The 26,927-nt window shown below is 44.7% G+C and overlaps 1 protein-coding gene across 8 annotated transcripts in view; it reads left to right on the plus strand.

Moving 5' to 3' along the window:
• The first annotated feature begins 5,670 nt into the window (after positions 1 to 5,670).
• The window catches only part of ATP11B (ATPase phospholipid transporting 11B (putative)), a 213,409-nt gene continuing 192,152 nt past the window's right edge, over positions 5,671 to 26,927 (plus strand). For 6 of the 8 annotated variants that reach the window (XM_068281083.1, XM_068281090.1, XM_068281087.1 and 3 more), the window contains exon 1: positions 5,672 to 5,911. In XM_068281083.1, coding sequence (XP_068137184.1) covers positions 5,861 to 5,911 — 51 coding nt within the window. In that variant the 5' untranslated portion in view covers positions 5,672 to 5,860. Of the gene's footprint in view, positions 5,912 to 26,927 lie in introns of all 8 variants that reach the window. The other 2 variants (XM_068281088.1, XM_068281086.1) reach the window with 2 other exon arrangements.

Here is a 26,927-nt window from a genome sequence, read left to right on the forward strand (position 1 = left end):
TAACGACTCCGGGAACATTTAAATGCACGACGCAAGCGATTTCCTGTTCGGTGCATTAGAACTAGTCATGCTGTGCGTCATAAAGCTTGCACAAAATCGGGTTTAGGCGCACATTAGCTAGTGGGAAAGGGCCCTGACAGAGACTCTCTTCCATATCTTTTTAAAGGACCATTATCGCGAAAAAAGTAGGCAGTTAAAATCTCACAGAACACAGGTTTTGGGCCAGGGAGATTTTCATGGTTTTCTTTGTTTTCAACAGCATTTCCTGAGCAGCTTTTTAACTGCCGAAATAGTAGGATACCAGCCGGCCTCCCTACTCACTTGCACACTATTTTGTAAGTTACACTTTGCAACTGCTGTTCAGGAAATGTTCTTTAAAAGAAAGAGAACCCTGAGAATCCCTTATGAAGAGATGGACTGTTGGTTCTGTCAGATTTTAACTGCCATTATTTTGTGATAGTGGTCCTTTAAAGAGAAACTCCGACCAAGAATTGAACTTTATCCCAATCAGTAGCTGATACCCCCTTTTACATGAGAAATCTATTGTTTTTCACAAACAGACCATCAGGGGGCGCTGTATGGCTGATATTGTGGTGAAACCCCTCCCACAAGAAGCTCTGAGTACCATGGTACTTTTGGCAGTTTCCTGTCTGTGAATCTTGTTACATTGTGGGAAATAGCTGTTTACAGCTGTTTCCAACTGCCAAAAAGCATGCAGCAGCTACATCACCTGCCAACAGTAAAAATGTCACCATGTGATAAATGTCAGAATGTAAATAAGGGATTTAAAAGATTTTACAATGGGCAGTCACTGACTAATTCAGTTATACATAATTATTGTAAAAATGAAGCACTTTTTTAATTACATTATTCTCACTGGAGTTCCTCTTTAACTGTGATGCCAAAGCAGAAAAGACAGGTAGCAAAATGTCTAAATATCAGATATGGTGGCAGCCTCCATATGCCTCAAGCTTCAGTTGTCCTTTAAAGCAAGCCTGTGACCCCCCCCCCCCCCCAAAAAAAAAAAAAAAAACATTATAAATAAGTTACTGTGCAGGAGTGGAACATTTAGGTGCCTCCACCGTGCAGCTGTGCACGGACAGGAATGTGGCCATGTGAACATATTTGACAAGCTCTTGTCGAGTATGTTTTGGAGCATCCCAGCATTGAATTGGTGGGGTCAAGGGGGATGGAAAAGCCTCTGGACTATCCGGAGGCTTCCCACTACTGAGGTAAGTATTCAGTTTTCACTTTTTCCTCCTATATCTACTACACGTGGAAAGACTGAATGCTACATTGCACAAATTTCACAGTATAGCTGCAATTTAAAATGATGCCTATGGTGGCACCCTTATATTATCGTAACTGTGGCAGGGGTCGGTTAAGGTCAGGCATGAGGCAGTGGCGTAGCAATAGGCAATGCAGAGGTTGCGACCGCACCTGGGCCCTTGGACCAGATGGCCCCATTAGGGGCTCTCCTCCATCCATCTTATTAGCAGTGCTATACTGGTAATGAACACCGCTATCTGTGCATTGCATAGTAATAATCCTTAAAGAGAACCTAAACTCATTGAAAAAAAGCCAGGTTAATTTACCTGGTGCTTCTCCGCGTGCCGTGACAAACTGATCCTCTGGTCCCCCAGCAACCCACTTTAGTTTCCGGCGACTCAGTGAGTCAAAAGCCACTGCGCCTCTGCGTCCCTGGCCGCGTGCGTCCTCGAATCCACTCCCATCGATGGAGCATCCTGCGCATCTGCAGTACGAAAGTGGATTGGTGAAGAGGACCAAAGGATCGGTTTGTAACAGAGCGGGCCCTGGGCGGCTGCAGGGGGCCAGTAGAAGCCCCAGGTAAATGAAACTGGCTTTTTTTTCAACGAGTTTAGCTTCCCTTCAACTGTTTCCTTACTCTGATTATGCTTCTCAGACACTAAAACTGTCCTCAGTAGGTTTTGGGGCTTCATCTCAATAGGCTGCTCGGGGCCCCATGTAAAACTTGCACAGGGGGCCCCAAGCTCCTTAGCTATGACACTGATGTGAGGGGTGTTTTTAAGGGTTAGATCTGTTGTGTGTGTGGGGTTAAAATTAGCCATGACGGGGCAAGGGGGTTAGGAATGGGGGTCTATTTAAGGGTTAGGCTGAGAAGGTGTTTTTAAGTGTTTGGTGTGGGGAGGTGGTTGGATATTGGTAAGGGAGGGTTCTGTGTGCGAATTGCGCTAGGTTAAATTGTAGTAAAATATCAGTATTATCTACTGATATTTTACTATGGTAATTTACACTTAAAGAGAATCTGTATTGTTAAAATCGCACAAAAGTAAACATACCAGTGCGTTAGGGGACATCTCCTATTACCCTCTGTCACAATTTCGCCACTCCTCGCTGCATTAAAAGTGGTTAAAAACAGTTTTAAAAAGTTTGTTTATAAAGAAACAAAATGGCCACCAAAACAGGAAGTAGGTTGATGTACAGTATGTCCACACATAGAAAATACATTCATACACAAGCAGGCTGTATACACCCTTCCTTTTGAATCTCAAGAGATCATTTATGTGTTTCTTTCCCCCTGCAGCTATCTTCCACTGAAGTGTCAGGCTGTTTCTTCCTGCAGAGTGCAGACAGCTCTGCCCAGGGCCGGATTTGTACTTACCAGTGCCCTAGGCCTGCTGTCACCAAGGGCCCTCCCCCCCCCCCCCCCCCCCCGCAACCACCACCACCACCACCACCACCAAAAAACATTCTGGCCAACTATCTGACTAGCGATCACTGGTTTGAATGGGCCCATTTCAGTTGTGCTGCTGTGCCCCTCATTGAACAAAGAATCAGTGGATGCTCTCTGTCCTCTCACGATGGAAATTTGTGCTCCTGCCCGAATGTGCACAGCAGCCGATAGTGTTCTGGGCATGCATACTTGAGAAATTACGGTGATGTATGATCGGTACTTGTCAAGAATGCATAACACTATACTGGCCTCGGTTGCTGTGCACATCTGGGCAGGAGCAGGAAATTACAGGGAGCTCAAGTGGCCAGAGCATGCGCTGCTTCTTTTTCCTCTGTGCGACTGGCTGCAGTCAGAGCCACAAACAGGTGACAGGGAGCGTGAGTGGCCAGAGCATGTGCTGCTTCTTTGTCCTCTGTGCGACTGGCTGCAGTCGGAGCCACAAATAGGTGGCAGGGCAGAGCAATGGAGAGAAGCCCATCCAAAACAGAGAACAGGTAAGTAGCAAACATCCTGTCAAGACCCACTTTGGATGTTTGGTTGTAATTAGTGTGGACCTGAACTCAGAACTTCCTCTCTGCTCTAAAAGATATGCAACAACATAACCTTTACATAAAAACATTTTTGTTACAGCTGATACAAATCCTGCAATAAATAGACAGTGTGTCTAATTCCTACTTTCATGGAAGCAAATATATTAACATCTTGTGCTTTAAAATAAGATTATATGCTGTGGCAGTCAGGTGACACAGGGAAGATATCAAATCAGTGATTAGACACAGATGTGGAAGAATTCGAAAGGTTCTCTAAATACATACAGGGTGCATTTCTCTGTTTTCCTTCTGTCCTGTGCAAGAGTTCAGCTCCACTTTAAAGCATCTGAATGACATTTATTTATATTTGCTGAAAAATCTATGTATCTCTTTTGAATGCTGAATGTACATAATAATAACATATTGGCAGTATACAGCAACAAAGTATGAAGAAGGCTTATTAGCAGAAAGATTACTCTTTTTCTTTTAAGCCAATAAATGGTATCATCCTGATTAAAAACTCTCTGCTTTTACTGATGGCTAAGATTGTAGAATGCTCTAATGCTACAGGAAAGCAGAAGGATGCCAAACCATACAAACTAGCATAGAGGTAGTAACAGCTCAGGTGACAGTGACAGTTTAGCAATGAAAGGGAAGCATACAGCATTTTTATTCCAGGCTGCAGCAGTTCTCATAGATGGTCGGAGCTGACGGACAGAAAATGAGTCAGGAAAGAGTTAACTTAAGCAGAGACGAGATCACTGGCTAAGAAGAAAAAAAAAGCAATAAATTACGGCTAGATAAGAAAGTGTAATTTACAACTGCTGGGGTCAGTCAGTGTCACAGCTGTAAAAAAGAAGGCAAAGAAACTAGCAGAAATGTTTGTGAATGCCTGCATTAGAACTCAGCTGAACTTAGTTTTATCTGCTTTGTAATGTAAATCCCTGGTATTTCTCACATCCACTTGTACTGTATGTCGATCATAATTGGATCACCAGGTAACAGTTATGATTGATCCTGATTGTTATAACACATCAGGAAGTGAGAGGTGCAGGGATTGGGGAACTCTGGAATTCATCTATTAGTGCAGAGCAGGGCGCTGGATGGCTGCGCTGTGGGAACAGAGGAGATGATTTACTTTGACATATGACCTCTTCTCTCTCCAAGTCCTGCCGCCCTTCTGATCTTATCTGATTTTATCGCCCTAGGCCGTGGCCTTTGTGGCCTTTGCAGAAATCCGGGCCTGGCTCTGCCTGTATGTAATTCCTCAGTATGTGAAAGCCCAGCCAGCTCAGAGGAGGATTTATCCAGCTTGTAAAAGATAAGAGAGAAGAGAGAAGCTGCCCCAATCTAAATAATACACAGGCAGTGTGCAGAGAGGGGCCTGGAGGGGGGAGATGCATCACAGAACCACAACACTGAAGAACTTGGCAGCCTTCCAGACACAGGCTGACAAGTCTGACAAGAGAGAGATAAGTTGATTTATTACAGAGATGGTGATAGTAGAACGTGCTGCAGTAAGCCAGAACACATTAGAATAGCTTTTGGAACTTGTAGGATGATAAAAAACAGGATGCAATTTTTGTTACGGAGTCTCTTTAAAGACTATCAGTGCAGTTCACTAAAATTCTATTAGATATTCCTTGTGCCCCTTTTTCATACACGCATATTCTCTATCATCACTTCTCTTCCTTCATATTTAGAATTTGAAAATGTGCAAAAATGTCAACTGAAAAGAGAGATTTTACAGTTAGTGTCATATAAACATATTTTAGCAGAGAATAATGTACACAGTTGAGCACAATTATGCATTTACAGTCAGAGCCGGGACAAGGTCCTCCAGCACCCAAGGCTGAGACACCAAAGTGCGCCCCTCCATCCCTCCCACCCAAGCCGTCACTCACTGATTGCTATTAGACTAAAAGGCGCTACAGGGCCCATAACCTCCCCAACACCTTAATCTCTAGTTATCTGGCTTGCAGTCACTGCCATGTATCCCCTTTTCTTATTTCTTTCTGCTTCAAACACAATTCGGAATGACAGCTGAATGAATTCTGCGCCCCCTCCTACACTGCGCCCTGAGGCTGGAGCCTCTCCAGCCTATGCCTCGGCCCGGCCCTGTTTACAGTACTGTAATCCAATTATTTATTCCTGGTCTGCTTCGCAACTGAAATATCTGGACTGAACTCTAAGTTGGACAAGCAACAGTAGCTGTCTCCTGAGCTGAGGTGCGTTTGTCGGTGTACACGCAGCAGCACATCCTGTGAGAATCTGTCACTACTACCCCTTGCTGGTGCAATGTAAACAGCACATTACGCAGCCCACGCTTCACCCACAGCCCAGTAATCTCTCTACTACTGGATTCACACTCGGGCTGGCTTCTGCGGGACGTCACCTAATCCGGTGACGCAGCAGCGGTTGGGCGTGAGCAAGTCAAGCCCAGGTTCTGTCCCCAGTGCGCGGCCCCGCTGTCCTATGCATCTGACGGGAGCGCGCATCACGGAGGGAGCTGACGGCCGGGGCCGGACTCGCAGCGGGGGAGTCACCGCCAAACTCAATCGTCTCTTGTCCAGCGGGGCCATGCGAGAGCGGGGACACTAGCCGCCAGCCGGCGATGGATTCCTGGAGAGACTGTTTCCTGGTCCGCTGGGTCTGGCAGCAGTTGGTAGGTAGCTTGCTCTGCTGTCCCTCCCTTCCTCCCTCCCTCAGCAGCGCAGTGATCCGGGCGACTGTGCCAGGAAAGCCCGGGGACCTCTGTAGGCCTCAATCTCAGTTAGTTAGTAAGTGTAACTTTTCTAGTTGTGAATGAGGTTTGTTATCTTGCGCTCACACATTGGCAGCTGTATGAGAAGGTGGCTGATTCCGGGAGGAGATTTACTGACAGGAGGATATATAGTGCTGCTACTGGAGACTTACACAACTTTTCCTAGCAATACTTCATACGACATGTCAGCAGCAGCAGTAGTGTGACCCCAGCCCTGCAGGGCCTGGCACAGCGACATTACCTGGGAATAGGCATACAGGAGAGCTGATTGCGCTGAGCATTGCCTTTTGACACACTAAGGTGTTACATGCAGGGCTGGAGGATAGCATGCCTGGGGATTCTGCTTTTATAGGTTTTAGTTTGTGGTAATCATTCATTTTACCTTGCGTCTGAAAGTTTTTATAGATGTAAAACAATAAATATATTACTGTATGGTTAATTTTACTAGTCTATTAAACTTCTCTCCACTCTTGCATCGGCAAGGTGGAGACTTGACAGATACTCCTATACCTACCTTGCCCCATTAAAGTTACTTATGTATATAGCGTTGACACGTTTCAGCTTTAGGGCCCTTCCCACTTCCGCGCTGCATGCAACTCAGGTGGCTGGCGCAATGCACAGAATTGGGTTATTACGTGATTCTCCCCAATGCAGTTGTGATTCCATTCATTTATGATGAATGGAATCTGGCGCTAATCTAGTTTAGGGGACCCAGCAGGAAACCTTGTAGGGAACAGGTTTCTATTCACAACACCCTCTACATACAGCACACAGCGTTGTAATTGGCTAAATAGTGTGGGCATAGTTTACTACATCCTATCTGAAACCTAGCAGCTCGAGAGGCTCCTTATGAGGTTTCCTGCTGGGTCCCTTAATGTAGAGTGACCAGATTTTTGTTGGTTACACCTGGGACGGGGGGTGTTTGGGGGTGGGGTCGCGCAGCGCCGAAAAATGGGGGATGCTGCGCCGGAAAGTGGGTGTGGCCATGACATTGTATGGGTGGAGCTAACATAATGATGTAACAGCGAGGCATGAGAAAGCAGTGTTTACGCCATGATGTGGTCAGATGAGGTTTCGCATCATGGGTGTGCAGAAACTGTGTGATGCTATTTAATAGTATACCGTAACCCCAAAGCAGCAAACATAGCCAACTATGACCATTAAATAATAAATGCAGCAACAGTTACCCCAGACACCAGAAAATAAACGCAATGTGGGCAAAATTTCAGCACAAAATAAATGCAATGGGCAACATGTCAGCACAAAATAAACGCATTGTGGGCAACATGTCAGCACAAAATAAACGCATTGTGGGCAACATGTCAGCACAAAATAAACGCATTGTGGGCAACATGTCAGCACAAAATAAACGCATTGTGGGCAACATGTCAGCACAAAATAAACGCATTGTGGGCAACATGTCAGCACAAAATAAACGCATTGTGGGCAACATGTCAGCACAAAATAAACGCATTGTGGGCAACATGTCAGCACAAAATAAACGCATTGTGGGCAACATGTCAGCACAAAATAAACGCATTGTGGGCAACATGTCAGCACAAAATAAACGCATTGTGGGCAACATGTCAGCACAAAGTAAACGCATTGTTGGCAACATGTCAGCACAGAATAAGCACAGAATAAACGTAATGGGCAACATGTCAGCACAGAATAAACGCACTGCGGGCAAACATGTCAGCACAAAATAAACGCACTGCGGGCAAACATGCCAGCACAGAATAAACGCACTGCGGGCAAACATGTCAGCACAAAATAAACGCACTGCGGGCAAACATGTCAGCACAAAATAAACGCACTGCGGGCAAACATGCCAGCACAGAATAAACGCACTGCGGGCAAACATGTTAGCACAAAATAAACGCACTGCGTGCAAACATGTCAGCACAAAATAAACGCACTGCGGGCAAACATGTCGGCACGAAATAAACGCACTGCGGGCAAACATGTCGGCACGAAATAAACGCACTGCGGGCAAACATGTCGGCACGAAATAAACGCACTGTGGGCAAACATGTCGGCACGAAATAAACGCACTGCGGGCAAACATGTCGGCACGAAATAAACGCACTGCGGGCAAACATGTCGGCACGAAATAAACGCACTGCGGGCAAATATGTCGGCACAAAATAAACGCACTTGGATCAGTGCCAACTTTCTACTTGGCTTGAGATAGCCAAATGATTTCAGGTTGATGCAGAATTATGCAAATGTTACTTCAAATCTGTGCAGCTTAAAAATAAACCCATCAGATGTTTTCACTGCAAGATTTGATTAGCGTATATCCGTGGCTGTAAGTCGAAAAATTTAGGTCTGATTCACTAAAGAAAAATGTAGGGGTCGCCTTATACCCAAGTTAGACTGACTCATAGCTGGGGAACCTCTCTCTCCCAATGTTACTTACTGCAGAGTGAGCTGCAGCGGAAGCCTCTCAGCGCTGAGTGCTGTGTCCTAACTTCCTTCACCATGACAGTTTCCTGCTTCTGCGCCTATCTCTCGCTATACCTCCCATGTTGTGAGCCACAATGGAAGCTACACATCTGCCAGTGCCAGGTTCCGTGTCCTGTGATCTTCTCTCGCCTCCTATGAGCTCATGCTGGTTAGTGTGATCAGTGTCACCCAGCTGCTGATGTCATGGCAGCCACAGGAACGCTGATTACGCTAACCAGTGTGAGCACAGAAGATCATGGCACACTTCACATAACAGATGCTGGGGAAGTGGCGATGCAGGAGGGCAGATACTGTCCACATGGATTACTTATGAAGGGGAACAGGGACAGGTATAGGCTGCTTGTCTTGATTACTTATAGGGGGGAAGGGGATGAAAGATACTGGCTGCATAGTTACATAGCTTACTAAGGGAGTGGATAATTGCTGAACTTTGGGACCAGGAGGGTTACTGGCTGCAATTGGGGACCAAGAGGAGTTATTGCTTGCAATACTTTATGCAGTTCAGCCGTTAACCCCTCCTGGTTCCCAAGTAACTTTCCTAAGCAGGGCTGTGGAGTCGGGGCAATTTTGGGTGCCTCGAGTCGGAGTCAGGAAAAAATGCACCGACTCCTAATGAATTTAAACTGTAATTCTAATAAAAAATATGATAAAATGTTCTATTTCTCAGATAATAGTCATCATAAATAATTTATACATACAGTAATAGCTGTGTTTAGTCCACAAAAATGAAATAAACCAATCAAAATTAGTTACTTGTGCTGCTTCAATAAAGCAGTCCTCATATTTTTAAAGTCAGGTATACACATCTGATTGTGACTGTATATATGATGTGTACACAGGAATCTCTTATATATACTAAAGAACATCTATGCTGTAAGAATAAAGCCTGATGTGTAGCCGTGTCACTAATAGAGATGGTCAATGAGATGGAAATAATTCTGCGTTGATTCTGATTTATGCAAATGTACGCACTCTCTTTGCTTGTGAAATCAAATAATTTGATATGTTATTAAAATTTGGTTTGGTGACCACGAATTAAATAGTACCTGAAAAGGATGAAAAGAAAAGTTGTATACATACCTGGGGCTTCCTCCAGCCCTCTTCAGGCTAATCAGTCCCTCGCTGTCCACCTCCACCACCTGGATCTTCTGCGATGAGTCCTGGTAATTCAGCCAGTCAGCGCAGTCTGGCCGCATGCGCTTCCACAGCCAGGAGCGTTCTGCACCTGCACAATAGTGCTGCACAGGTGTAGTATGCTCCTGGCGGCAGAGTGTGTACATGCGCACTACGCCAGACTGGCTCAAGTACCTGGACTCATAGCAGAAGATCCAGGTGGTGGAGGAGGACAGCGAAGGACTGATTAGCCTGAAGGGGGCTGGAGGAAGCCCCAGGTATGTATAAAACTTTAAAGGGGCACTATTGCTAAAATCTTCTTTTTTAGACCCTTTAGTGTAAATATGAGTAGTTGGAGGATTGATATTTCACATTAATCAGTCTTTTTGCAATGTATTTGCTTACTGGTAATAAACATATAAAGACATGCAGTCACGTCAGTACTTTTACCTTCCCGACGCCAATGCAGCCTAAACCATTCTGTAATAGGGATGCATCTGTTAGTGGTTGGTGTGCTGTCATTATTTTACACCCCTCTGCCCATCTCTTTTCTTATTTCCCAACTTTGTAACTGCACGAATGAGCAGTTACTGTGCGCACAGCAGCCGCCGTAAAGTAAACTGAAGGACGCTGCCTCTCCTCCGTGCAGCGTAAGATATTGTTGTGTGCGGCTGCGTGTGGAAGACATACGCCAGCCCGGCCGCCAAGGACCCCCTGTTCCCGAGCAGGCAATGAAACGGACACCTATTGTTGTCCGTTTCCTTGGTAACCTCACCGGCTTTCCGATCTGCGCATCTTACGCTGCACGGAGGAGAGGCAGCGTCCTTCAGTTTACGGCGGCTGCTGTGCGCACAGTAACTGCTCATTCGTGCAGCTACAAAGTTGGGAAATAAGAAAAGAGATGGACAGAGGGGTGTAAAATAACGACAGCACACCAACCACTAACGGATGCATCCCTATTACAGAATGGTTTAGGCTGCATTGGCGTCGGGAAGGTAAAAGTACTGACGTGACTGCATGCCTTTATATGTTTATTACCAGTAAGCAAATACATTGCAAAAAGACTGATTCATGTGAAATATCAATCCTCCAACAACTCATATTTACACTAAAGGGTCTAAAAAAGAAGATTTTAGCAATAGTACCCCTTTAATTTCATCTGTCTTAGGTTGACATTGTTACACAGTAGTACTATACTCTACATATGCACTCTCCACAGAGCTGCAGGGAATCCACTGAGAATGTTGTGCACATTGAAAACAGAGGTATTGTCTATCACCCGTAAACCTTGTGCATGAAGAATGTGTAATATAGGAAGAATCTCCTTATTCCCCTGCAGAGTACCTGCACATCACTCTTACATGTACCCACGGTTACATTGCCTAGGGCCTGATAGATGTTCTTTGTTCCTGTCTGTACCTTTTACAAGTACTCTTACCAAGGACTAGTTTTAGTCTATGACTAAAGGGAATAAATATGGCAGTCTCCATATCCTTCTCACTTCAGTCGTCTTTTAAAATTCCTAAGCGTTGGCAGTTACGAGACGAATTTCATGTTACATACTTTCAATGAACAAGACTGTAATATGCAAATTAGAGGAGTCTGAGTCGGTGGAATCCTAAACTGAGGAGTCGGAGTCGGTGGATTTTTGTACCGACTCCACAGCCCTGTTCCTAAGCAGACTTATACTGGAGCCATTAACCTCCTTAGCGGTATTGACGAGCTCAGCTCGTCCATTACCACCGGAGGGTGCTGCTCAGGCCCTGCTGGGCCGATTCTCTTCAAATAAAAAGGTGCACACGCAGCCGGCACTTTGCCAGCCGTGTGTGCTACCTGATCGCCGCCGCGAGCAGCGGTGAAAGAGGGTCCCCTCAGCCGTCCGAGCCCTGCGCAGCCGGACCAATCAGTTCCGGCCAGCGCTAAGGGCTGGATCGGCGGCGGCTGACGTCAGGACGTCAGCTGACGTCCAAGACGTCACTCCGCTCGTCGCCATGGCGACGAGGAAAGCAAAACAAGGAGGGCCGCTCATCGCGTCAGGAGCGCCCTCTAGTGGGCTTTCATGCAGCCAACATTTAGTTGGCTGCATGTAATAGATTTTTTTTTATAAAAAAAAAAAACCCTCCCGCAGCCGCCCTGGCGATCTTAATAGAACGCCAGGGTGGTTAAAAAAAACTCCAGCTTCAAAGAAAACTGAAGCGAGTACAATTATTTAAAATAATCACATGATGTAGCTGCAAATTAATATTACAAACTAACTTCACTGTCAGTTCCACTCGGGAGCTCACCATTTTCTTCTTACAGTGATCCCTTCTAGTTCTGACAATATTTTGTCAGAACTGAAATATACCAGTTGTTTCCCTATGGATGTTACAGTTTAACAGTGTGCTGACCAGGAAGCTATTATGGGATAATGGCCATTTTTAAAATGGAGGACGGAGAATTCCATTGAGCACAGTGGACAAATGGGACGTAGGAGGGGAGGAAGAGATTGAGGAGTAGACTACAGAGGAGATAAGTATGACCTGTGTATGGTTATTTTGACTTTTTATTTTCAGTACAGGTTCTCTTTTAGAGGCTTAAATATTGCGGTCGATTTATACACAAGGTTGACTTATATCCAAACATAGACGGCAGTCCATTTTACAATAGATTTTTATAATAATATGGTATCATTCTATATCATAATAATTAGCATTCTCAATCATCTCAAATTTATTTGTACCCCGGTTACAATTCCTACTAAGTAATACACTGTAGACTTTGGTACATGTAGGCTTTGGCAAGACATTTAGTAAACACTATTCAAACATAGCTGGCTCTAGCTAAGGGTTAACCTGTGCACTTGCTATAGCTGATGTCTGGAAGAGGAACTTTACCGAAAAATAGTAGTGGGGGAAAAATACACTGCAAAGTGAAACGTTAAAAATTTAGAAGAGAGCTCATGACATGATTGATATTCGCCATGTAATTCATTCATGTTGTTTGATCCACAACGAGCCTGCACATACTTCAATCATCTTTACTACTGGCTGACAAGAAAATAAAAACTAGACAGCACCAACTCCCATTCTCTGTAACCACACCCACTATCAATGTGATAGGCTAAAAGGTTGTTTATTTTATTTTGTTTTTATCTATCTAAATATGCACAAAGGTAGATACTGGTTGCTTGGTATTTGGAAGCAAGTCATTGGGCCTGAGGCACGAAACACCTGTAAAATTGGCATGAGCAGGCAGCGCAAAGCCATTTTCCCAGTACTATCTGCAGAGGGAAAACGCCTTACCATATTAGCGCAATGCGTGTTACCAGAGCAATGTACGGGACGCCGTGCATGTACTGCACATTACTGTTACTTCTGGTGAAATTGCTGTTAGCTACCTGCGCATGGAATTTTTTTTTGACTGCTTCATGCATCAGGCCAATTGTCTCGTACACAGCAGTAGGCAAATCCAGGGCACAGATTTCAAGTGGATTAAAACATAAATCAGCTGGTTGTGTTGCCGTGGCAATATACCTGATGGTGCAAGTGCTCCTGCTTTCACTAGTGAGCATGCCCTGAGGCTGTTCCCAATAGCATGGATGGCCTGTGCATTATCTTGAAGAACCAAAGTTATTATTTAGAATTTACATATCGTCAACATCTTCTGCAGCGCTGTACACAGCCATATCACTTAACTGTCCCTCAGTGGAGCTCACTATGTAATTTCTACCGCAGCCATATGTCCATCACAGTCTAGGGCAGGCATGGGCAAACTTGGCCCTCCAGCTGTCAAGGAACTACAAGTCCCACAATGCATTGCAGGAGTCTGACAGCCACAGTCATGCCTCATAAAGGCAAATGCATTGTGGGACCTGTAGTTCCTTAACAGCTGGAGGGCCAAGTTTGCCCATGCCTGGTCTAGGGCCAATGATAGGGGGAAGACAATTATCCCTCTGGGAGGCAATCAGAGTGCCTGGAGGAAACACACTCAGACACAGGGAGAACATACAAACTCAGTGCAGCTAGTGCCCTCTCTGGGATTCGAACCAGGGACCCAGTGCTGCAAGGTGAGAGTGCTATCCACTGCGCTACCGCGCTGCTCTGGATGGCGAAGAAGCAAGGCCATACGTGTGTGTGTGTGTGAGTTCGGTTCATGCAGTCACAGTAGACCACAGGAGCTTGTGACCGTGGGGAAAAAAAACGCATGCACAAGCAGCTTACATGGGCCTGCACAACCGTATTCATGCATGCGTAGTATGGGCGCGCTCATTCGTGGCCACGCTTGTACACTGAAGAAATACCATATATTCCGGTGTATAAGGCGACTCCCACATTTTCCTGTTAAAATTTAAGTTTTGTGATATACTTGCCGTATAAGACTACCCCTCTTCACTGTTGGACATTTGTATACTGTACTATATGTACTGGTGCTATACTGTATAAACAGGTACAGGCACTTGTGCTGTACTGTGTGTGGTATCCAGTATACAACAACCAGCCAATCACGACAAGCAATGTACCTTGCTTACAACTGGCTGGTTGTTGTATACAAAGCCTGCTTGGATTGGTCAGCTATCCCTGTCTCCAAGACTACTTGTACAGCACCGCCCTTGTTGCTTTCATACGGGTGCTTCATACGGTGGGGGTGGGGGTGCGGCCGCGGATGGTTTTGTGCGCCCCCCTCCCCTGCCGCCATATGCAGCAACCGCAGATTTCCCCCGACTTTTGACAAGATTTTCCTGGGTTAAAAAGTAGTCTTAACATTTATAGAGGTATTTTCCGCACAAGTCTGTAATTTAAGCTTACCATGCGGTAACAGCCTTAGTGAATATAAATTTGCTAAAATGTTCAGTACAATCAGCTGTTTTCTTCTGTTTTCTGCGTTACAGAATGTGGTAATTCTTAGTGAATCAAGCTCAAAGAAAACTGTTTCTGATGATAAACTATTGAATTCCAGTCTTGACACCTCTGCAATTCACTTTTTCACCTGAGTGTTCTCCTAAGTGATATTTTCACACCTTGTCAAAAAATGCTTTTTAACCACTTGCCGACCGCGCACTCATACTGCGCGTCGGCAAAGTGGCAGCTGCAGGACCAGCGACACAGTACTGCGTCGCCAGCTGCAGGCTGATTAATCAGGAAGCAGCCGCTCGCGCGAGTGGCTGCTTCCTGTCAATTCACGGCGGGGGGCTCCGTGAATAGCCTGCGGGCCGCCGATCGCGGCTCGCAGGCTAAATGTAAACACAAGCGGAAATAATCCGCTTTGTTTACATTGTACGGCGCTGTTGCGCAGCAGCGCCGTAAGGCAGATCGGCGATCCCCGGCCAATCAGCGGCAGGGGATCGCCGCCATGTGACGGGACAGCCTGTCACTGGCTGCACAGGACGGATAGCGTCCTGTGCAGCCCCGATCCCCAGAGGAGACAGATAGGAGAGGGAGGGGGAGAATGTCGCCGTGGAGGGGGGCTTTGAGGTGCCCCCCCCCCCCCCGCAACACCCATCAGGCAGGAGCGATCAGACCCCCCCAGCACATCATCCCCCTAGTGGGGAAAAAAGGGGGGCGATCTGGTCGCTCTCCCTGCACCCTGATCTGTGCTGGGGGTGCACATCCCACCCAGCACAGATCACCTAAAACAGCGCTGGTCCTTAAGGGGGGGTAAAGGGTGGGTCCTCAAGTGGTTAAACCACCAGCAAGCAAGAAAATACTCAGAATAATTTTGATGGTACTTTTTCAAAAACATTTAGGTACTTTTTCAATTGTAAAATGCTTAATGGTTATTTTAAAGAGAATATTAAAATTATTTCCTAGGTGATAAGTCAGGAGAAAATGATAATGGCATATGGTCCATTTGCCCTTACTCAAATCAGTTTTCTCCTAAGAGACAATTTTCCATCATGTTTAACCACTTGAGGACTGCAGTGTTAAACCCCCGTAAAGGCCAGGCCATTTTTCAACAAATAGGCCACTGCAGCTTTAAGGCCTCGCTGCAGGGCTGTCCAACTCAGCACACAAGTGATTCCACAAACCCCCCCCCCCCCCTGTTTTCTCCCCACGCACAGAGCTCTCTGTTGGTGGGGTCTGATCGCACCCCCAATGTTTATTTTTAGTAAATATTTGTCTCATTAATAATTTTACAATAAAAATGTTTATTTTTTGAAATGTTTTTTATAATCCACCCTCCCCCCGCCAGCCAATCACCGTGATCAGCTGTCACAGGCATCGGCCTATGACAGCCGATCACTGCTGACTGAGCCTCTGGAGGGGACAGCCGTGTCACATGGCTGTCCCAAGTACAGTGCTGCCTTAGATCGCAGCGTTGTACTAAGTAAAAAGACGGTGTGTTTGCTGTCTAACAGTCTCTCAGCGGCGATCGCTGCTGGGAGGCTGAAGGCGGAGCAGAGCTCCGCCATCCAAGCAGGGATGCGTGCGCAGCGGCGCGCCTGATCTCCTGCAATCCCCGCCCCCACAACCTTATGCCGATTGGCTTTAGGTGGTCCTGGGGCTGGCACCGCATCCACGCTAATTATCGTGGAGCGGTCTTTAAGTGGTTAAAATAACTTTTCAGCACTATGCAATTGCAAGTACCAAAAAGCAGGGGAAAAAGTACTATCAGTTTTCTCAGTATTTTCTTGCTTAGTGGTGGTTCAAAAGGCATTTTTTTTTAACAAGGTGAGAAAACATAAGAGAGAAAAAGTAAACTGAATAAGGCCATTGAAAGCAATTAAATCTCAGATTTCTGCGAGTGGTGAAAAATTAGAATACTTTGTTGGCTGTAAGTAAATAAGAACAATATGCAGATTCTGGTTTGACTGGAGCTCAAAATTGGTCAAACCAGAATTTACAAAATACAGTATAATTTTGTTATAGTAAACTCAATTGAAAAACTTTGGGTATAGTTAAAGGGGCACTATGGCTAATTTCTTCATTTTGAGTCCCTTTAACATAAACATTTGTATGTGTAGCAATGCTAATGTCATGTATTGTGACTGATGAAAATGATTTTTTTTACACTGCAAGTACACATATATAGCTAATGAGTCATGTCGGGAAGATTTACCTTGCTGATGCCGAATTGCTTAAACCATTGTATAATAGGAGGCATCTGTAACTGCTCTTTGTGTTGCTGATTTATTCCCTCCCCCCCTGGTCCGATCAGATAGGGCCGGTTTCCACTACTAAAGTGATGCGAATGATGCTACCTAGCCGCATCGCATCACTTCCGCCGCCGCCCGCGTCACTTCCGCCTCTTCCAATGCGGAAGTGAATTGCAGAGATAGGATGCGGCCGTGCGAGAATCTGCAGCATGCTGCAGATTCTCGGATCGCACCGCTCCGCAGAACATGCACGTAGTGGAAACTCTTCCATTGGCGTGCATGTGGTTCAGCATACACACGGTGCGATGCGGCTATGTAGCCGCTTCACACCGCTCCTAGTGGAAACGCGCCCATAGGTGTATTCCAACTTGTAACTGCATAATAAAGTTACTGAGCTCTGTGCAGGCTGTAGCTGCCAGGCACTCCGATTTCCTTTCCTATCCCAAAAACATACTGATAAGTAAATGGGCCCTAAGGTTCGTACGCACGCTCTATTTGCAGGAACGACGGGCCCGTCAGACCCTCCCGCTGGGTGGGCATTCCAGCGACAGTAGAGCGTGTGTACAGTCTGTCAGGCAGACTGATAAGGCTGTTTCTGAACGATCCGCTGAGCGGATTGTTCAGAAACAGCCTTATCAGTCTGCCGACAGACTGTACACACACTCCACTGTCGCTGGAACGCCCACCAAGCGGGGGAGGGTCTGACGGACCCGTCGTTCCTGCAAATAGAGCGTGTGTACGAACCTTATGACTACGATGGACATGTGAATATAGAAAGGATTCGATTGTGAGCCCCTCTGAGCAACAGTTACTCTGTACAGGGCTTCGAAAGAGGTCAATGCAATATAAATACTATAATTATAATTTTTTTTTGTGTTAAGTCCTTGTTGTGTGCATGGATGCATGGGCGAACATGGTACGCAGATTATGAATTAGCTTGAGATAGGCCAGCACTAACATGAATGATATTTCCTGTGACATTTCAGTCCTGTCATGCTTAAGGCAATGCCATTGAGAAGTAAATGTCTTGTGACCTGGTACTCTTATGAGAGAGCTTGTGTTTTCTTTTACCGGATAGCAACAAGTAATATTTCAATGTGGCCAATGAGGCAGAACAAATATAATAAAGCGGAATATAACCCTGCATTTCAACTTTGCTCTAAAACATTATTTACAGCGTATTATATGCAAAAAGCATTTTTTTTTTAATAGACCAGCATTGGAAGGGTTAAACACAGGTTTAAAGTTCCGTGGAGAGATATGCAGAAGTTCAGATTGTTACATTCTATTTAGTTCTATGTATCTATTGAGAAATGTTACACACTCTTTGGCTGTCCTCCAACTCCTTCTCAGTCAGAGAGATGAGTCACATTCAACACTTAGATACATTTATGTAAACCAAATGTATCTATGTCAGCTTCCGATGGGTCTGCAGAAATCTCCAGGAACTTTAAAGCACTGTGTAACCCTTCCAATGCTGGTCTAGTAAAAAAAAAATGCTGGTTGCATATACTGTAAATAATGTTATAGAGCAAAGTTGAAATGCAGGGTTATATTCCGCTTTAAGCATGTGCAGACTTCAAACCTTTTCATGAAGTCAGATATTTTCACTCTTGTACAGATTTAAATTTTCTTAAATGATGATTTTGACATTGCTGCAAAACAGTTCCATCTGATCAAATGTTTGACTCTCCCATTTATTATTGTATGTGATTGTAAATAACTGCTAATTGATCTCAAATTCACATTTTGGTTTTGAACAAGAGCAATTTTTTGTCAATTTTAACCTCTAATGAAATCTCAAATGTAAAAAAAAGAAATTTTTTTTTTTACTTATCTGGGGCTTCTTGCAGCCCCCTGGAGTGATCTTTTTTTTTTTAAACTCTTTTTATTGAAGAATACAACCATGGAGAAATACATACATACAGTGCAATAATCAGAAAATGATGAAAAGACATAATCCCAGAGAACATAATCATCTAGAGTTCGTCACTAGAATGAACACTGCTACTCTGGCATAGATTAGTCTGGATGAGTTATCATGCAAATAGAGTCCAGAATACAGTCCATGGACTGAGGAATAATTTCACCGAGATAAGCTGAGAAAAGTGTCCAGGAACTTGGTGGTAAGCACTGAAATAAGGAGTAATTGAGGAGGAGAAACATCTTCAACCTATATGCAGGATATAATTATAACATTAACAGTAACTAGAACTAAAACTGCTGCCCGCACCTTGGGCATCGAGCTAGCCTAACCAGTAGGCAACCAGTTGAATTAAAATTCAGCTGGATTGGTTTGGATTAATTTGGCAGGTCGAGGAACCATATAGTAGGAGGTGTTCGTACTAGTATCTGAGCTCTTTATTGCTTAATGGGGTGAAATTTGGTTAGCTTGGGAGTAGACTACAGACAAACAGTGGAGAGGGGTCAAGCAATTACAGTTTAACACTGATGGTTAGGGGGCTATCCAGCCATGCTGTCCATGTCAACAGAAATTTACCTATGCATCCTCTGTTTTTGAATGTTATTTGTTCCAGTGACAAATTGGCGTTTACGAGGCTTTTCCATCTCTCAATTGAGGGAGGAGTTGGGCTCATCCAGTGTAAAACAATAGTTTTGTTAGCGAAATAGCACGCTTTCCGGATGAGTGATCTATGCTGTTTGGACCAAAATTCAATGTCTAGTAGGCCTAGGAGAGCAATTTGTGGAGAAGGAGTGATCTGAATCTCGACAATTTGTGAGAGTAGGGTAAATACGTCTGCCCAAAATTTATTTAAACGTGGACACTTCCATATCATGTGGAAATAATCAGCCGCATACAATTTACATCTGGGGCAATGAGCAGACGCATTATGACCCATTTTTATCATACGCTTAGGGGTTAGGTAGACTTGATGTATCAAGAAGGTTTGTATAAGTCTGTCATTAGCTGCCACAGAGATCTGGGAAGGCAGTTCCCATATCTCCTCCCAATCTTCCTCGGAGAGTTCTGGGATCACCTCGCGCCATTTGTCAAAGGATGTATCGTCATTGATTGCAGTATTTACTGCATAGGTATAGAGGACCGATATAAGGCCAGATGGACCCTGTGTTTTAAATATTCCTATCAATGGGAATTCTGACAAAAGTAGGTTACTAGCTCTAAACTGTGTAGTCAGCGCATGTCTCAATTGTAGATATTTGTAGAAACTTTGTCGAGGTAGGTTAAATTGGGTTTGCAATTGCTCAAATGCTTTCAGGTTACCATTTTCATACAGTTGTTGTATATAACGTACTTCCTTGTTATACCACCACTTGGCCTCCTGCAGATCTAATAATTCTTGGAAAACAGGGTTAGACCAAAGAGGAGTTTCGGGTATAGTCCCTTTATAATTAGTAGACTTTTTAATTTGCGTCCACACTTTGTGACAGAGTCTGTGTACTGGGAGGCCCCCTATAGTACCTGGAGAGCGAGTTTCAAGGAAACCTAAAGGGGGACAGTTCCCCAAGAGGTGTATGAGATGTCTTTCAGATTTAGGTAAGATAAGTTCATCAAACCAACTCTTGATATATCTTAACTGGCCTGCAAGATAATAGAAAAAGAAGTTTGGTAAGGCTAATCCCCCAGAGTCCTTAGGTTTCTGTAGTGTTGATAATTTAAGTTTTGGTCTTATGTTACCCCATATAAAGGGAGATAATAAGGAGTTTAATTCCTTAAAGAATTTGAGAGGGACACTAACCGCTACGTGCTCCAAAATATATAGAATTTTTGGTAGGAGGATCATTTTGATCAGATTTATGCGTCCAGCAACAGATAGGGGTAATTTGGCCCAGGATCTAAACTTCTGTTTAACCAGGTCCAGTAGAGGATATAGATTTTTTTGAAGGATATGAGATGGTTCTTTAGTAATTATTAATCCGAGATATTTAAAATTATCCACTAAAGGGCCCGGGCATCCCATTTTAACTAGGTCTATCTGGCTATTCCCAAAAAATGTTACCACTGACTTATCCCAGTTAATCCTTAACCCGGAGTATTTCCCATATTTGTCTAATATCTGGATTGCCCTTGGTATTGAGGTTTCTACCTCATCCAAGAACAGGATCATATCGTCCGCGTATAGACCTATACGCTCCTCTGTCTCCCCAATAGATATCCCTTTAAGGACCAGATCGTTTCTAATGATAATAGCAAGTGGCTCAATGGCCAGGGCAAACAGCATGGGCGACAAAGGGCACCCCTGCCGCGTGCCCCTGGCCAGTGAGAATGGTTGCGTTTGTTGATTATTAAGTTTAATATTAGCAGTTGGATGATTGTATATCATTTTAACCCATCTAATGAAATTGTCACCCAGATGGAACTTTTCTAGGCACTTGAATAAAAATGGCCATTCAATAGAGTCGAAGGCCTTCGCCGCGTCTAGCGCGGCAAAGGCCCACTCCCTCCGCTCCTGCCATGCAATCTGAGCAATAACCTGTACCCGTCTAAGATTAATAGAGGTGGATCGTCCTGGCATGAACCCAGTTTGGTCCTCATCTACAACGTTTAGAATCACCTGTTTTTAATCGATTAGCTAGTACTTTTGTGAGCAATTTGTAATCAGAGTTAAGGAGGGATATCGGCCTGTAGGCCTGTCCTCTGGATCCTTATCTGGCTTTAAAATTACCACTATAGTTGCGTCATTCATAGATTCGGGGAGGCCATTTACCTGCAAACATTGAGAGAGTGTGTTATTGAATAATGGTAGCACAATCTCTGAATATTTTTTGTATACTTCTATGGGAATGCCATCTGGTCCAGGGGATTTTTGATTAGGACTACTCGCTAGCGCGGTTTCCAGTTCATCTATACTAATTGGGGCATTCAGAAGTTTAGTCATGTCCTGATGTAGAGCTGGGTCCCTGGAGTGATCTTATTCTTACGTCATCCTTCTGAGGCCCCCCCCCCCCCCTCCAGCCAGCAGCAGCATGTCCCGCAAAGCCATTCACATCCTCATTGCGCTTCTGATGCTGGGAGCGTACTGCCCATGTGCAGTACGCGGGAAATCCCTACTGTGCATGCTCACAGCTCTCCAGGTAGCGAGAGCATGATCAGGGCCGCACATGCGCTGTAGCTGTTGACTGGCCAGCATTGCAGTTGCCGCTGCTGGCCGGAGGGCCTCAAAAAGAAGACATGGGAACACGATCACTCCAGGGGGCTGCAAGAAGCCCCAGATAAGTTAAACTCATTTTTTAACACTTAAAGGAAACCTGAGATCTGTAATAAGAAAGATTTTATACTATCCCGGAGCTTCCTCCAGCCCCATGAGCACCTCTGTATCCCTCGCTGTCCTCCGGGGTGGCTCCGGTCGGCCGCAATCAGCCCTGGCAATCTGGCTCAGTTGCGCCAGTCGGGTTCTTTTGCGCATGCGCAGCCGTCTGAGGGAGGCCGCAGAGTGACGCAGTGGTGCTCATGGGGCTTGAGGAATCCTCTGGTAAGTATAAAATCTTTATAACTGATATCGGGTACACTTTAAGTCTCCCTTTTAAATAGAGCTAACCGCTAGAATTCAAACTATGGTGAAAAAAAAGCATTATACTACTTGCAAGATGATGATCTCAATTTATGCCTTCTAGTCGCACTGTAGAATATCATGGTATAGTCCTGTTGGGTCACTAATCTGACTGTAGCAATGAAAGGTAGCATCTTGTGTTGAGGGAGGAAGAAAGACAAGACACTAAAGACAAGTGATAGATTTTGAAAGCTAGCAATAATTTGTGGTGTTCTTTAAAGAGACACTGAAGCGGAAAAAAAAATATATCAAGAATTGGTTGTGTAGTAGGAGTAATTTACTAGAACATTGGTAGCAAAAAAATATTCTCATATTTTTATTTTCAGTTCTACAGCTTTTTTTTTTTTACAACATTGCATCATTATCTAATATTTGCAGTTTTCACATTATTCAGCATTCAAAAAAGTTTTAACAGATCAGGCAGTGAACTTTTGACCTGTCCTGAACTGTTCTCTGCAAAAGAAAAACCGCAATACAGCTCAGTTAACCTAATCAGAAGTCAGAGCTCTCTGAAACGTTCAAAGTCGCAGAGCTCAATGGCTATTTGCATAGATAACTGGAGTTTCTTAACTCTTCCTGTACTGGAAACAAATATTAGACAGGGGATCGCTAAAGCCTTGCACACATGATAGATGGTTAATAGGAGCTGCCTGTGCAGGAAATCCAACACGTGTACATTGGACCCAAATCCCCATGAATGCGTTGTCGATTGGTCCGCCTTACGGAGGGCATTGTTCTCCTACTCGCCCCACCCGCTCTATACCACTTTGTAGTGTGTCACGCCTTGTAATCCCCTCCTTCAGATTTTCATCCTAAACAATCGCAGTCAGTCATCTTGGGTTACGGACATCTAGTGTCTATACATAGCTTTATAATGTGACTAAAAATCATTTTATAAATGTGGCATTTAAAGTAGAGGAGTATAACATTGAAGAGAGAAAAAATGGTATCCAGGAGCTACTCGCCATGATTTACTTCAGTAAAAAATTCAACCTTTAATGCAATTCTTCTAATAAAATTTCAAAGGTAAAAGACAAAAAACAGCGATACTTAACAGACAGGAGGTGGTACAATTGGTGCGAAGGCAGGTCGACGATCGTTTCGCCCCTCTATGAGGGCTTTCTCGAGACCATCTAACCCCCTCAGTGCATCTCCACTCTTATATACCGAAGGCCACTCCCTCCCAATCAATCACAGACCAATGGCAGCAACTCACCTCTCTGGCACACCTGTGTAGCATGATTGATGTCCGTCTGACCTCCAATCAGCTATTATGTTTCCGGGAATATGAGTCACTTCCTGTCGGCGGAGCGCGCCGTGCGCTCCACTTACGTCAATGCGCACTATAGTGGAGCGCATCCAGACGCATCATCCATTCCGCGCCGCTCGTCGCCTAATGCGGCTGCCCATACTACGCTCTTCACTGTATTGACGTCATTCCGTACGCGTCAATCAGACGCGTGGACGCATCGGGCTCTGGGATGGGTTGCTGCCATCTTGTGGACCTTCTACTAACTACATCCGTAATTCTTAAAGTCTGTAAGATACGGATTCACCACCGGGGCCTAGGGGCAAAATACTGCCACCATATGGCCTATCTACTAACTGCATCAACACTACGTAATTTTGAAGTCCGTGAGATGCAGATCGGCCATCTCAACCGCCCACAAATAACAATTAATACTAAATACTAAGAGCCTGTGATCTAAATGGGATTCATAGCCCCCGATCCTACAAGAGTGGGGCACACCAAAAGGCACACATACATCATAAAAACTGTAAGAAACAGAACAGCAGTCATCAGTAATATTTCATAGATATGAGCTATGCTTAACATCATTTGGCGAGACTTCACTGAGTACCGGCCTAGAAGAAAATTCCTGCCATATATCCTCTTTGTCATCAGTCTAATGGATATTTTGAAGAACATTCTATATATAGGCACCTTAATGAACATACCATATTTATAATTATATACAAACAGACCTCCGATCTTGAGATCAAATGATTGGAAGCAAGAGCAACCAAAACATTGGTCCAAAATCCACTTCATCGGTCCCATTACATCATAGAAAAAGGGGATATGTATAACACTCACATCGGCTCGTGGGATGATACATAAACACCACCATATGCCTTGCGATCATAGTGTTAAAAAACAATCACAAAAACATCCCCATATCAATCCGATCATTAAAGCCTGATGGACCCTCTGTCCCTAGTTTAATAATCCATCTACTCTCCAACTGTACCAATTTTTCATCCCCGTTTATCCCCCCTCTCCTATTCTGTACAACCTTATCAATCCCAAAAAACTTTAGACATTCGGGGTTGCCCCCATGTTGATTTCTAATATGCTCAATGAGTCTCTTTGCTCCCTTACCACTCTCTATAGACCTAAAGTGCTCTGAGAATCTTTCCCCCATAGGTCTAGTAGTTTTGCCTATGTACATTAAGTTACAGGGACAAACTACTGCGTAAACTACCATTTCTGTGCGACAATTGAAAAAATGCTGAATTTTATAAGTGGTATTCAAAAAGATAAACCACTTTCCCTGTTTCAGATGTCTACAATACATACATCTGTTACACATAAAATTTCCCAACACTCTTGATCGATTGAGCCAAGTCCTAGTCTGCTCTGTTCTATACTCGCTCTTTACTAAATGGTCCTTAAAACTTTTACATCTCTTAAATGAGATGCACGGGGGTTGTGAGCACTTCTCCTTCAATAGGGGATCAGACATCAATCGTCCCCAATTCCTTTTAATTGCTCCTGCGATGTAATCGCCTAAAGGAGAGTGGGAAAAGTGCATAAAGAAACAATTTTTCCTGGTTTTCTCCTTTTTTCTTTAAGAGAGTTTTTCTATCCAATCCCTCAGCTCTCATCAAGGCCGAGTTCAATACATCATCCTTGTATCCCCGGGCCTCAAATCTGTTTTTCACTTCCAGCATTTGTTGCTTGCCCATTTCTGGAATTGTATTGTTGCGTTTCATGCGCACCATCTGGCTATATGGTAAGCTTTCCTTCAATCGAATCGGGTGAAAGCTCTCACCGTGTAGAACCATATTGGATGCTGTGGCCTTTCTGTATGTACTTGTGGTAATTTCATTCTCTATTATACTTAATTTCAAGTCAAGGAAGTCCAATTCCAATCCCCCCCAATTAGAGGTGAGATGTAAGTTGATATCGTTGTCATTCAATATTTCCATCCATTCCTGGAGTTCAATCTTGTTCCCCGCCCAGACCACGAGAATATCGTCTATGTATTTGGCCCAGAGGCGGACCCGAGCGGTACCCCCACCCCTTCCGGAAAATAACTGCTCGAGCTCCCAGTGTCCCATGAAGAGGTTGGCAAACGTAGGGGCCACAGGGGTCCCCATCGCGGTGCCAACCTCCTGATGGTACCACCGCCCGTCAAAGAGGAAGGAGTTGCCGGTCAGGACCGCCTCCAGGCCAGACAACACAAACAAATTCTCCTCGGGACTCTCCTGCAAAAGTGGTAAGAATGACTTGACAGCCGCCAGTCCATCATTATGTCTTATTCTACTGTAGAGGGAGGTAACATCAATACTAACTAATGCATATCCCTCCCTCCATTCGAACCCTTGAAGCTTATTAAGAACATCTGTGGAGTCCAAGAGAAAAGAGGGAAGTGCCTCAACCAGAGGTCTGAGTTTAAAATCCAAGAATTGGGATAAACGTTCATACACTGACCCTATCGCTGAGCAGATAGGGCGCCCAGGAGGGCATTCCATGTTTTTATGCACTTTCGGGATGCAATACCATACTGGTTTTCTTGGATTTCCCGGAATTAGTCTATTCGCAGATGACCGGCTCATTATTCCCGCCTCTACTGCTCCTTTAAGTAAACCTCTTCAGTGTTCTCCCCAGAATTTTTTTCCAGCCGGGTGGCATGAAAAAATAGCCGGGTGGCATAAGATGATAGAATGCAGAGCTGGTGCACCTCTACACAACTCTGCTTATAGTATTGGAGGAGGTGAGCCGATGACAGCCGGGGTGGTCACCAAAACTAGCCGGGTGGAGCACCCGGCTAAAAGAGCCTGGGGAGAACACTGTTCTTAGTTTCCTCATATGTCCTTCTGTCGGATCCATCCTCAATTTTCTATATGTAATTCCATCTTCTAATTGTTTAAGGCATTCCTCCTCATACATTATCCTTGGCCACAATACAATATTTCCGCCTTTATCTGATGGTTTCACTAAGATATCGTTTTGATTTTGCAACCATTTAAGGGATTTCTTTTCTCCCACTGTAAGATTCTGTATTGATTTAGGATAGATTAATGCTCTAACTTCTTGCCTAACCTTATTATAGAAGACCTCTAAGGCAGACCCTGGGGTGATGGACTGAAGAGCGTAGTATGGGCAGCCGCATTGAGCGGCGCGGAATGGATGATGCGTCTGGATGCGCTCCACTATAGTGCGCATTGACGTAAGTGGAGCGCACGGCGCGCCCCGCCGACAGGAAGTGACTCATATTCCCGGAAACATAATAGCTGATTGGAGGTCAGACGGACATCAATCATGCTACACAGGTGTGCCAGAGAGGTGAGTTGCTGCCATTGGTCTGTGATTGATTGGGAGGGAGTGGCCTTCGGTATATAAGAGTGGAGATGCACTGAGGGGGTTAGATGGTCTTGAGAAAGCCCTCATAGAGGGGCGAAACGATCGTCGACCTGCCTCCGCACCAATTGTACCACCTCC

Source organism: Hyperolius riggenbachi, chromosome 4, assembly GCF_040937935.1.
Source record: "Hyperolius riggenbachi isolate aHypRig1 chromosome 4, aHypRig1.pri, whole genome shotgun sequence".
Lineage (NCBI taxonomy): Eukaryota > Metazoa > Chordata > Amphibia > Anura > Hyperoliidae > Hyperolius > Hyperolius riggenbachi.